General features: G+C 44.9%; 1 protein-coding gene across 1 annotated transcript in view; it reads left to right on the top strand.

Annotated features, from left to right (window-relative positions):
• Nucleotides 1-12,997, top strand: part of CAMTA1 (calmodulin binding transcription activator 1) — an 867,769-nt gene that overhangs the window by 845,601 nt on the left and 9,171 nt on the right. Inside the window, exons 17-22 of the mRNA XM_028108234.2 lie at nucleotides 1,273-1,460; nucleotides 1,954-2,200; nucleotides 3,015-3,086; nucleotides 4,592-4,612; nucleotides 6,041-6,234; nucleotides 6,986-7,060. Coding sequence (XP_027964035.1) covers nucleotides 1,273-1,460; nucleotides 1,954-2,200; nucleotides 3,015-3,086; nucleotides 4,592-4,612; nucleotides 6,041-6,234; nucleotides 6,986-7,060 — 797 coding nt within the window. The remainder of the gene's footprint in view (nucleotides 1-1,272; nucleotides 1,461-1,953; nucleotides 2,201-3,014; nucleotides 3,087-4,591; nucleotides 4,613-6,040; nucleotides 6,235-6,985; nucleotides 7,061-12,997) is intronic.

Raw genomic sequence — 12,997 nt, 5'->3', positions numbered from 1 at the left:
GTTTTGGAGGTTCATCCACGTTGTAAGATAAGCATTTTGTCACCTTTGTATAGATCCTTTCAGAATACTTTCAGTTCACTTAAAAACTTAAACTGCTATTATTTCAATTTCTGTTTTCAAGAGACATGCAAGGAAATCTTTTAAAAACAAGGCTGTATCTCCAAGTTTAATTCAATTCGTGAAGTGCAGACTAAGCTCTGAGGATTCCTAATTCTCTCTGTTAGGAATGTACTTGGGGTGCAGGTATCAGCAGCCTAACTATAGTGGTTTAATAACAAATGATTGATTTTTGTCACATCACAAGAAGTCCAGAGGTTCATTTGCTCAGTGATGCCAACAGGGGCTCAGACTTTTCCCTGAACTTTTTGTTCTTTTTGGCGACAATTCCTCTTGACTTTTGTTGCTTCGTGGTTACAGTGTGGATGCTGGAGGTTGTTTGGAGTCAAGGCAGGAAGAGAGGGGAAGAGCCAAGGGCATCGATACTGTTCATCAGGAAAGCAAAAGCTTTCCAAGGACACCTGGGTGACTCAGTCAGTTGGGTGTCTGCCTTCGGCTCAGGTGATGACACCAGGGTCCTGGGATCAGGGTCCTGGGTCGGGCTCCCTGCTCAGTGGGAAGCCTGCTTCTCCCTCTGCCTGCCACTCCCCCTGCTTGTTTATTCTCGCTCTCTCTGACAAATAAATAAAATCTTTATAAAACAAAACAAAACAAAAAAAGCTTTGCCCCAAACCCCACAGCATGTGTCTGTAGAGTCTCGTTGTCCAGACTTCTCTCGGTGTGCAGGAAGGTGGGGGGTCAAGAAGAGGATTGATGAACTCCTTTGGGTCAACCATGAGCCGGCCCCTCAGATTGTCTCATTGCTGCCCTCTACAGGACTGGGGGTCTCTAGGCGAGGGGGCGAGGGGGCGGGGGCGGTCCTTTAGGTAACCTGCAGTGTCACCATGGTAACGTGACAACTTGCTGAAGAACTGCCCAGTCACAGTATCATTAAATGGCTGATCCTAGCTGAGAGCAGAGAGTAGGCACAAGGCAGAAGTTCCCTAAGACTTGACTAACGGTTTTTGGCCAGACTATGATTTGGAGGGAATCAGGTCTCAGCATATTTGGCTGAATTGTGTAAAACCTTACAGTGATACTGGGTGCACTGGATTGAGGTGGGAAGCCACCCTCCCTTCTTTTTTCTTCCCAAGGGTGGGGTGGGGTGGGGGAGGGGCTGGGTAATGTCTAAGGTTCCCTCTTAACCTGAGTGTTTCTGTGAACTCTGGATTCCAGGTGAACATGATGACCTTGGCAGAGCACATTATCGAAGCCACACCTGATCGAATCAAGCAGGAGAGTTTTGTGCCCACGGAGCCCTCGGCATTGGAAAGAGCAGACACTGCCACCATCAGCAGTACCATGAGCTGGCTGGCCAGTTACCTCGCCGATGTCGACCGTGTGCCAAGCGCTACCCAGATCAGGTCAGTGGAAGACCATGGGTCACTGACCGCCGTAAATTCCTGGGCTCAGTGGGAGGCGTGGGAGGCTAATCAGATCTGATGAATGCTGTGTAATGGGAGACCTCGTGAAGGAAACACTGGGACACGTGCCTTCACCACCTTCAGGTCCCTGCTCACGTCCTCACCTCTTCTGTGACTTTTCTCCCCTTGTAGCACATGTGAGGTCACATCCCATGATGTTTCCCCCCCAATTCAGCTGAAGCTTCACGAGGGCTGGACAGCGTCTTCAGTGGGTTTAGTATTTAGCATAGTGCTAAACTCATAATAGGTCCTGGGTACGAGGTTACTACCTGAAGGACAGTTAAAGTACGGGATGTGTTTAGCAACGTACTGGACTGAACGAAGGCATATTCTTAAGAGTGCACAGTGGCCCTTGTCTCATTACTCAGCAGTATGTAATGGATCATGCAGATCAATCACCGGTCTCTCTCCCTTGTGTCTCCTCTTGTTTCAGAAGTGCATATAACGAGCCTCTAACCCCTTCTTCTAATACCAGCTTGAGCCCTGTTGGCTCCCCAGTCAGTGAAATAGCTTTTGAGAAACCCAGCCTTCCCTCGGCAGCAGATTGGTCGGAATTCCTGAGTGCATCTACCAGTGAAAAGGTCGAGAATGAATTTGCTCAGCTGACTTTGTCTGATCACGAGCAAAGAGAACTCTATGAAGCTGCCAGGCTTGTCCAGACCGCTTTCCGGAAATACAAGGTAAAGTGGAACAGAGTCCTGATGTGACATTCGTAAGATTGGGGAACACAGACGGAAGTCAGAATCATCCAAACTAAAACTTATGCCTTTTTTTTTCCTTTTTTGCTGAGTCTGTAGAATTGTTCTTTGGAATTATTATGCTACCTGGAATTATTAATAATTTTCAGAAGCTTTAGGGAAATAAAACTGACCAGTAGGGTGTAGTTATCACCATCTCAATTTATTCTTGGTAATGATGACGGATATTTATTATTTAGTTAGTATAGAGGAAGTTGATACCTCTGCCACAGGAATTTATAACCTAAAGCAGGGGTTCTTAAGGGCCTGGGACTGACTGTAGGCAGCCCTGAAATCTTACGCTAAAGCTTGTGTGTGCATTTTTGGTGGGAGAGGGTCTGTGGCCTTCCACAGTTTCTCAAAGGAGTCTTTGACCAATTAAAAGCCAATAATCATCGACCCCAAAGTTAGAGTAGTTGGGGTTACATTGGGAAAGACAATGGAAATCTGGCAGCCTGTAAGGGCAAATAGTACAATACCTGATTTGTTAAATACTTGGAAAATGAATATTTTTAGACCTAACATCCAAATATCATAGTTCTATTTAGAAGCAAGAATCAGAGTTTTATTCTGTAAGTTCATTTTCTCCTAATTTCTCCTTGTAATTAATTACCCCTGTATTTTGGTAAACCTGGGGCCTCAGAAAAGGTTGTAAATGAGTAGTAATTCTACTTAAGTCCGAAGAAAGTTGACATTTCTTATACCAAATTGTTATTTCTTACACTAAATCGTGTTTTTCCTTCACTTTACCCTTCAGGGCCGACCCTTGCGGGAGCAGCAGGAAGTAGCCGCCGCTGTCATTCAGCGTTGTTACAGGAAATATAAACAGGTAAACCACAGCTTGGGTCGAAGTAGGAAGTGCAGCTGGTCCAAACAGCAACAGGCACCCGAGGATTGTAGCATGTGGTCTGGCCAGAGAGCGCTATGTCAGCTCCTGATTCAAAGACAGACTTTGAATTGCATTGACCAAAAACCAGAGGGAAATGTTCCAGAGCAGGGGGGTAAAAAACGAACCAAAAAACCATCTGCAATTAAACTTACCTCACAAAATAGTTTCTGTTCAGATTGTTGGCTTTTCGGTATTATGACCTGTCTGAGATGTGGGTGTGACACAGAGAAAGTTCTTTGCGTCTGAAGGGAGGCTCTGTGTTCCAGTAATTGTACCTGGCGTAGTTAGTTGAGGAACTCTAGAGAGTTTGATGTGGTGATCAGAGCAGAGAAATAATGGCAGTTATCTTTGACCCTGAGTTATAGAAATTATCTATTCTCGAGCCACTTTTCCTTTCAGCTTCTTCCCATCCGTTTTCAAATGAAGACTTGGAAAAATCTCTGAAAATCTTAAGACGCCCAGAACATCTTAGACGGCTTTTGCATTCCTTAGTTAAGAGATGCAGGAAGAATAGCTAAGTGTTCTTTCACACAGTATTACTGTTTCCAAAACACCCTGTCAGGTTACCTAACTGCCATCATGTGGGAAAGGGCACTAATGTGCGTGGGGCCCTAAGGATGTACTAGAGCTTGCAGCCACACCATCTCATCACATCTGCTCCCTACAATTACTGGCAATAAGCAATTTTATGTCCCTTTTACGATGAAGAAGCTGAGGCTCAGAGAAATTTAAGACAATATTAGGTTTTCCTAACCACCTGGGTGGTTAGAAAATATAAAAACTTACCTAATTGAGTTTTGACTGGCCCGTATGATAAAGTTTAGGCCTGTCAGTAGATCCCAGAACCTTTCAGTAGACAGTGCTCTAGGTAGGTTTTAAACTTTTACTTAAGGAATAATATATGCTGAGATGTGTAATAGTCATGTGGAAGTGTGGTATTGTGTTCTCTTGTTATGATACAGGGCTCACTTTGATTTCTGATACAGGTCGCCACATTCTTGAGTTTCTCTCGGATTAGCGCCACTAGTGAAAGGGGCGGGGCTGGGGGAGTCTTCAGCTTCTAGCCGGTTGAGTTCACGATCCCAGAGAATGAAGGTTTATTGTGTAAACGCTGGCACCGCAGTACCTAGCTCTGTCCTCACATCAGCACAAGCGAGACACGTAAACTTTCAAGTCTGTGATTCCAAAAGATGAGTCTTAGTTTTGGTTTTGGTTTTTAAAATCCCCTCCCAGAGAAGTGCTGTCTACAACCAGGAAAACAGAAGACATGATTTTTTGAAATACTGACAAGTATAAGACAAGTATTTCGGAAGATGGAAGGCATTAATGTAGCCAGATTGCTTTTTTTTTTTTTTTTCCAGTTGGGAGTTTTATTGGTTCTGGTTTTTAATTTCCTTCTATTCAGCAATCTAACGTTAATCTTGTATTTTCTGTTTCTCCCCAAGCTGACATGGATAGCCTTGAAGGTAATGACACCCAAGTCCCCCCACAAACCATTCCACCAGAGTCACAAACTTCACACCCATCACCAACTACAAGAAGGGGCCATTAAGACGGCAGGGTCAGGAAACAGGCGTACTCCCCTTGCCAGGCCACGTAACCACAGTGCATCTCTGGGGGCCACGTGGTTATTCAGTTGGAGTGGGTTTTGGCATTAACAGTCATCGGACATTTTCTTGGCCATGTCAATCTAAAGAATCCATCCAAGCCAATTCCTGTGAGCCCAGCGAGCCACTCAGGGCATCTCCCTTCCTCCTGGTGTGCCTCACTGTGGCCCGGTAGTCTCTGAATGTGCAGGGTGCATGGGCCAGGGGGATGAAAACCACAGGAGCCCTGTAGGCTGCAGCGCTATCCTAAAAGATTTTTGGGCAAATGAAAATGGAAAGCAGGTCAGACGAGACTAAAGAGGATTCTTGCACAAGGGTCTCGTGTCTTGAACATTCCAAGAGGTCAGTTCCCTGCCCCCACTCCAGCTTTTGTACAGGCAGAGATGGCCTTAGGCACAGGGGTTCTCTCGGGGGTATTTTTCCCCGCGATGGTAAGTTGCCTTCCTGCGAGCAGAGTGCTTCCCTGTGACCTCTTGTCCCCAGAGTCCTGGATTTCATCAGCAGTTTGGACATCGCATTTTTTAAATATGGAGAGCTCTGTATTTTTAGTGCCTAGAGACGGAAATGGAAGAGAACTCCTCCCGTGCTCTCATCCCTCCCTCGTGCCGTGCTGCAGGCTGGGTGGAGGGCTCCTGGTGCCCGCTCTGGAGCAGGCCTCGGTCCTGTGACGCTTTTCGTGGTTTCATGGCTTCACCCCTGTGTCGGTCTTATGAGTATTAATCTTTTTGCAGGTTAAATGTCTTAAAGGTGTCAGCGTTTCATGATAAGCCTTGTATTTGGGACCTTGCAACTCAGAAATGTGTCCTACGGAACAGTAGTTAGGAATCAGCTGCTGACTGCTCTAAGTGGGCTTGTGGGTGGTGGTGATTGGGATGCATAAAAAAGGTTATTTTAAAATGTTTCCAAAATCGGATAGTAAATATTAATCTTAAACATTGAATTTGTGCTTTCTAAATATGCTTTTATTATTCCTAAATGTCTACACATATTGCTATTTTAAAAATGTTTTTTCAAGAAGGGCAAAATATTTTATGTTTGGGGGGAAAAAGCACATTTAAAGCAATACATTGTCTGAAGGCAACCCTTAAACTAATATTTTGCATTTGGGAAAGGTAGGTGAAGAGATTCCTAGTTTGCCTCTTTGATGATTGACCCCGAGACAAGAGACTATGACAATCAAGGAGAAAGAAAGGTGCTCCCCTCCTCGCCTTCCCCGGCACGCTCGGAGGGCACACAGACTCGTGGGCTCCTGTTGTTACTGTTCTGCTTATTCTTGTTTCCCTGCAGTATGCACTTTATAAAAAGATGACACAGGCTGCCATCCTAATCCAGAGTAAATTCCGAAGTTACTACGAACAAAAAAAATTTCAGCAGAGCCGGCGTGCTGCCGTGCTGATCCAGAAGTATTACCGGAGTTATAAGAAATGTGGCAAGAGACGGCAGGCTCGCCGAACAGCCGTCATCGTACAGCAGAAACTCAGGTGGGTTGGGCTGTCACGGGGGCGAAGCTGTCTGGGGAGGAGAGCCTTGGCATCGTGGAAGGAATGGCCCTGCCCCGACGTGAGGGGTGACACGTGTGTCGCGGGGACTTTCTTGAGAGACCACGCTAGATGCTGTGACTGCGTGTAGTGATACCTGCGCTGTCAGTCCGTCTTTGTCTGTTTAGCAGCTTCTGTCTCCAAGGCCCCCCCCCCCAGTTATTTTGGTCTCCCCACCTGACTTCCGCTGGGGTGGGAATCTGGCAGGACCCAAGTTCCTGCTCCGAGAGGGCACTCCATTGGGCAGTCTGAATTATAGTGTCCCTGCACGCGAGACCTCGGAAGGGTAGCTAGAGGCCAGCTCGTCCATCTTAGCGTGATGGGGACTCTGAGCACAGTAAGACAGCCGATAGAAGAAGTTCAGGAGGGTATCAGACTCAGGCGGATCAGCTTCGACCCTGAGAAAGCCTGTGTAAGGCCAGAACGGCTTCTTCCAGAAAACGAGCTCACGAAGGGTTGGGAAAGGACAGCCGAGCGTCACCGTATGTAACTTGGGCCCACAGCCAGGGGAAGGGGGCTGCCACCCCCTCCTTCCTTCCTTCCCCGCCGGCACTGCCCAGGCCTGCCCTGCTGTCGGGTTTGCTACCTGAACTGTTTAATTAAAGGCCCTCTGCCACTGCTCTCCCGTTTTCAGTGTGTGCACATCAAGCTTCATGGGACCCTTCTTGTGACAGTGATATTCTGACTTTTTCAGGAGCAGTTTGCTAACCAAAAAGCAGGACCAAGCTGCTCGAAAAATAATGAGGTTCCTGCGCCGCTGCCGCCACAGGTAACCCTCCTCTTCACCTAGACGTTTGCTCCTCGAGAGCAACACAGCAGCCCTAACCCTCCTAACCACTCATGACCGCCTCTGCAGAGCGAGTCCCGGCATTCATCAGAGGAAACATCCCGAATCGCTGTAGGAGAGCAGAACTCTCTAACTAGGGACTGAGCTGCTGCTTCAGGCACCCGGGTACCCATCTCAGATTATGTGGCAAATAGCGAGCAGTGGAGACTCACGCCAGTGACTTTCTGTCTTAGTTTGGGTGTGAGGACAGCTTAGCGGGACTAGCTTTTAATGCCCGTTTGTCTTTAACCTCTTATTTGTATGCCACACGACAGCACGCTCTTCACTCCCAGCCCTCCCCGTGCCAGTGTGTGTCCACACAGAGAATAAACAGAGTTCCTGTTGTCAAGGAAGGGCTAGAAAACCATTCACGCCCTCCCAAGGTCTCTGACTGAATGGCGGGTGCCCTCTGCTGGAGGTATGCAGGAAGGGGAACCCAGCTGAGCTGAGAGGTGCATTTTCAGCTAAGAGGAAACAGGCTCCTGTGACCAGGGCCTTCCCTGGAGGCCGGACAGCGTCCCACGAAGCCGGCTAGAGGGGTTTCTCTTTGTTCCCTCAAATTTGAGCTTCCTCTGTGAACATAGGCTCTTTCCTTAGATTTGGGGGGTGCTGGTGAGATCGTTTGGTTTTCTTAATTAGGTTAGCATTCTGGTCTGACATCTGGGCCAGGGGCCTCCTGAGCTGTGTTTACAGGATGACCCTGTGTGGTGTCATCGTTGCTTCCCCGTGCATCAGGAGCTGTGCGGTTTACAGAGCCAAACTCTGAAGCAAGCTCTTTGACGTCTCATTTCCTCTTCCTATTTCATTGTACCTTAAGGCCTGAGTGTCCAGATTCAACTCGATTCCACAGAGGTTCCCTTTTACTTTCAGTTTTTCTTACTCCTAAACCTGTCTGCTTGCTAACTTGGAAACTCTTTTGATTTGGAGACTTAATAGGGGTTAACTGGCCATTTGTACTTTTACTTCTGTTAACAAAAGAATTCTATGATGTTAAAAAGGAAAGGTGCACAGAGCCACACATTAACAATGATAAAAACTTTTAAAAGAACATTCTTTAGGATATATTTGATAATCTCTAACTAGAATGCTATTTGAAAGAAGCTAATATACACCTACTAAGCCTCAGCAACCCATTTGCTCTCTACCACGCAGTGATTGGGGTCTTTTCTCCCGTAATTAGCTAGCCAATGTGATTTCAATATCGACACTCAACTAGGCAGTCTCGTGAGGAAATGCAGATGAAAATAGGAGGCACCTGTGACATAATCCCGTTCTAGCCTTCCCGAGGGCGGTCTCTCTTCGCTCCCACTCGGTCCTACCTTTGCCAGCACGAGAGTACTTGCAGCCAAATAGGGTGGTTGATTTTCTCCGTTCGTGAAACCTCTGGGACTTCCCTAGGCCTTTTTCCAGAGGTTCTCACGTGTGCTCACACTCCTTCCTTTTTCCTCTCCAACCTGCAAAATGAAAAACAAAGGAAGATTCTACCCAGCCCTGCCCAGACTGCAGTTAATGCGTTCCCGGGACATTTTATTTTCAAGAAAATTAGCTTTATATTGCTCTTTCTTAGGCCACTTGAACAAACCTGAATGTTCACAAATCATGTTTTCCTTGTTTTTCCTAGTCTCCTCCTCAAGCTTTGAAAACATGTAGACGTAGTGTGACCTTAGTCATGATGAGCAAACTGACGTAAAGTCCCACTCTCCTTTTCTTTTCTTTCTCATCCAAAGCTGTGTCCTGTGTTTACACTGGGCGTTTTGGGAGGGTAAGCTATTTAAACAAACATATGTGCTTAAAAGGCTACCCCCCCCTCCCAGAGTAGACTGGGCGAAGGAATCCTTTCATTCTTGTTTTCAAAGCTCTTTTTGTAAACTAGTGAGAAGAAGTTCATGATTACTTTTCTTAGGTTCATATTTTAACTAGTAGTAACCTCTTCAAGGTGGCAAGGTTTGTTATGAGGAGAACATCAGATTATGGACTCTGAATTCCTACTCATTGTTTGGGATGAAGTAAAGACCCCAACTGGCTCTTTTCCTTACTTGCCCTGGAATAATTCAGAGGTTAGGAAAAACATGCAGGCAAATTTTAATGACCTTTACATGCCGACTGTGTCAGATCCGTAGTCTCTTCCCCTCCCTGTATCCTGAAGATCGATAGAACTGAAAGTCTGAGCTCCTCTTTTCCCTACGATGAACATAGCCCTGTTTCCATTCTGGGGTACTAAATATTATTTTAAGAGAAACTGTCATGTGTCCTGTCCCTGAGAAGCATTAAAATAGAAAACCTCATATGACACCCTCTCAGAAAAGGTAGGTAGGTAATGGCTTCAGGAATCAATAAGAAGTGTCCCATTTCTTAAGAATTTTGCTAAGTCATACGACCCCCACATTTTTAGACCTCACAATAAATTGGTGAATTTACTACCTGCTCATTTCACATACCCCATCACCGCTCTCCTTTCTTTCCAAAAAAGGAACCACTTTATACTCTCTTTTGTTATTGTTGAAATAAAGCTGTGTATAAGGTTTCTGTTGTGACCCTCACATGCTAATAGCTCTTTGGTGTTGTTTTACTGTCTAAAGCCCCCTGGTGGACCATAGGCTGTACAAAAGGGTGAGTTTAGCTGCCTGCTAGCCAGTGTTTACCTTTATCTTCCATTTTCAATATTTTGCTTTTTGCTTGCTTGCATGGGGCTGCAGCCTAGGTATGCCAGTAAGTTTCACATCCATTTTGAATGAAATAAGATAAAATGAAAACTAACCCTAATTACTAACACTGCTACGTTATACAACGTGGAAATAGTCACATACAGCAGATGGACAAATGCATGAGTGAGAGAAAGGGAGGCCCTTCTGAAACTGCTGCAGGGCATGCTTAGAAGTTGGGGGAGTTGAAACAAGGCTGCACCATAAGAAAACATCCAGCAGGTGGTTCTTTGTGATTCAAATAATCGGCCACAATGAAATTCTCTCAATTATTGCTGAGTCCAAATTTCTAAAGCGAGAAAGCACACCAGGTGATAGTGGCTTTTTTTTTTCCTTATTTTATTTTATTTTTTTAATGAATCCATTTCTTATTTAGAGTTACTATTTCCCCATTACCCTGTTCCTCTAGTTTCATTTTCTAAATCTCCCTTTCCCTGGTGCCGTGAGGTAAGTCAGCACACGAAGCTGCCCTTTCAGAAGCAATACAGGACGTTCATTATAACACAGCGAGCAAACCTGACTTCCAGAATTTAACGGCAATGCTATATAAAGACGATGTGTTGTAAAGTGTCTTAAGTCTGTATATCCTATGTTGCAGTGAAGACAGGATGTTCCAATAGACTTTGTATTTTAAAGAAAGGATAATGGAGAGGTATCCGGTAGACGCTATTGATGTCCTTGAGATTTTAGAATAGGACGATGATTTGTAGGTATGCCCAAGAGGCAGAAGTGTCTGTCACATGGGACTATGACATGCCAGAAGTTACAGTAAGGGATTTAGGGTCAGGAAATTCATTTAAAAGCCAGGAATACCACTCACCAAAATCAGATTTCAATGTAGATTAATTTGACAACTTTTGTCCTATAGACTTCAGATGAACTTAAAAAATTAACACGGGAGTTACCTCTGCCAACTCAACCACGTTCAGTGCCCTCCCTTCCTAACCCTACAGTAACACTGGAGTCATGTTTAAGATTTCTGAGAAGAGATTATAATTCAAAAAATCTAAAACTTCGGGGGTGCCTGGGTGGCTCAGTCATTAGGCGTCTGCCTTTGGCTCAGGTCGTGATCTCAGAGTCCTGGGATCGAGCCCCGCATCGGGCTCCCTGCTAGGCGGGGGGCCTGCTTCTCCCTCTCCCACTCCCCCTGCTTGTGCTCTTTTACTGTGTCTCTCTCTGTCAAATAAATAAATACAGTCTTTAAAAAAAAAAATCTAAAACTTCTAATGTTTCTGGAGCTCATATTTTTCATCCAAGTACATTTATGTGGATGCTGGTATTTTACCCGTTGTATTTTAAGTCAAAGGCCAGCCAACTTTTGCTTAAGAGGCTTTAGTAAGCTAGTAAATATCTTGGACTCTGTGGGCCGCACGGTCGCTGTCACAGCTACTCAGCTCTGCCATCGGAGCGTGTGCGTGCGCGTAGATAATAACGTCCATGAATGGTTATGGCTAGTTGCCAGTAAAACTTTATTTACACAGATACTCATCGGGCTGGATTTGGCCCGTGGGCTGTAGTTTGCTGACTGACGATGACAGGAGAATTGAGTTTCTCTTCCTAAAACAAGATTCTATCCCTATAGAAGACTCAAAGTCTCACCTGGTTAAGACCATGGATAGTCACTGAAAGAAAATGTATTTTTAAAAAACTGAAGCAGCTACACTCCTCTATAAATTTAACCAGTTAGTCCTCTTGAGAACTAGGCAGTTGTTTACAGTTGCCCCATGTAGTAGAGCTGGCTCGGAGACAGTGCTTAAAACATAAGAGGAAAAGGGGACACAGATCTCCATTTCTTTCTCTTTCTGTTCCTTCTCCCTGTCTGCATACACAGATACTATTTCTTTCCACTTAAAAACACCTCCCAAAGAGCAGATGCATGACCTAGGATTCAATTTAGCTAAAAGTTGTAGTATCTTGCCTGTGCCATTAATACAGTCGCTGCAAGGAACCGACATTTAGTAAAAATGGTTGCTTATGCACTTTTGAAACTTGTTAGCTTCTGGTATGTCAGTGATCATTTTTAAGAGTACATTTTCCAAAGATGCTCTTCAACACCAGAATCCCCACCTTAGTTTCTTTAGCACCTGCTGCATTCCATCGTAAGCTTCTAAAACTCCTCCCCAGGCATGGAAAGTCGGGAATCCCCTGACACCCCTGCACCTGCAGTCTCCAGGGAGTTTGAGAGATAGGAGCTGAGAAGCTCAGGTTCATTCTAGAGCGGTACTGTTTCTCTCCCTGTGGCTCTGTCTAATTACCAGTAAGATCTCCCTCCCTCTCTGTTCCATCAGAGAAGTCACAGGGGCCCTTCCTCCAACAGTCCCCAAGTTGAAATGACTCTTGGGAGGCAGAGCATTCTCCGAGGAAAGTTCCTGGAGTTTATGTCAAAGCAGTTAATATACTTATTTTATTAATGTATGAAGTATACCGTATTTAAGATATTTAAGCTTGATACATCAAAAGATAATATTTGAAAACTGAAGGAATTAAATTTTGTTGTGCAGTGTTTGTCAGACATTATTGAACCCTGCCTCCTGAATGGATGAAGCAGAAGACCATCTAGAAAGGCAGGTGATGTCGGTCATCAGAATTAAGGCACAATAGGCTAATTCCAGGACCATAGCGATCAGAAAATATCGTTGTGTCTTCCAGTTTTTAGTCTTCACTTGGGGAAGGCAAAGAAAGAGCCCCAAATACCCTTCACCGCATCAGCTTATTTTCACACAGCCTTTCATCCAGGCTTAGCCCCTAGTTTACCCACATAAAATAGAGTTTCCAAATTCTCAAGAACTCTTGCAGGGATTTGTTTTGTCTTGGATACAATAACTGTCCACTTAAAAGAAAACTTCTGTTATGCACAGAGGTATTTAAATCAACAGTCTTAATTATTATTTCAGTTAATTTAGGTGCTCTACTACTTTCAAAAAAAATGACTGGAGGATTTCTGAGACTGAAGAAGTCTTTGAGGTGCACATTGCTGAAAACCCTGCTCTCCAGCCGGGCTTCAAATATATTGAACAGGGTGTTATTTAGTGTCCTAGCAGAAAACCAAGTTACCTCATATGTCAGGAAATAACAAATACCTGAATTACCTGACAGATTCATCCTCCAGGTACTGAAACTAAACAGGGCAATTCCTCTTTTTCTAGCTAGAAAATGGCTTTCCACTTCTGTCTTTAAG

This window comes from Eumetopias jubatus, unplaced genomic scaffold (assembly GCF_037043125.1).
Source record: "Eumetopias jubatus isolate StellerSeaLion01/CBP00866 unplaced genomic scaffold, mEumJub1_p1.0 scaffold_4, whole genome shotgun sequence".
Lineage (NCBI taxonomy): Eukaryota > Metazoa > Chordata > Mammalia > Carnivora > Otariidae > Eumetopias > Eumetopias jubatus.
This window is presented reverse-complemented; position numbering and strand designations above follow the sequence as displayed.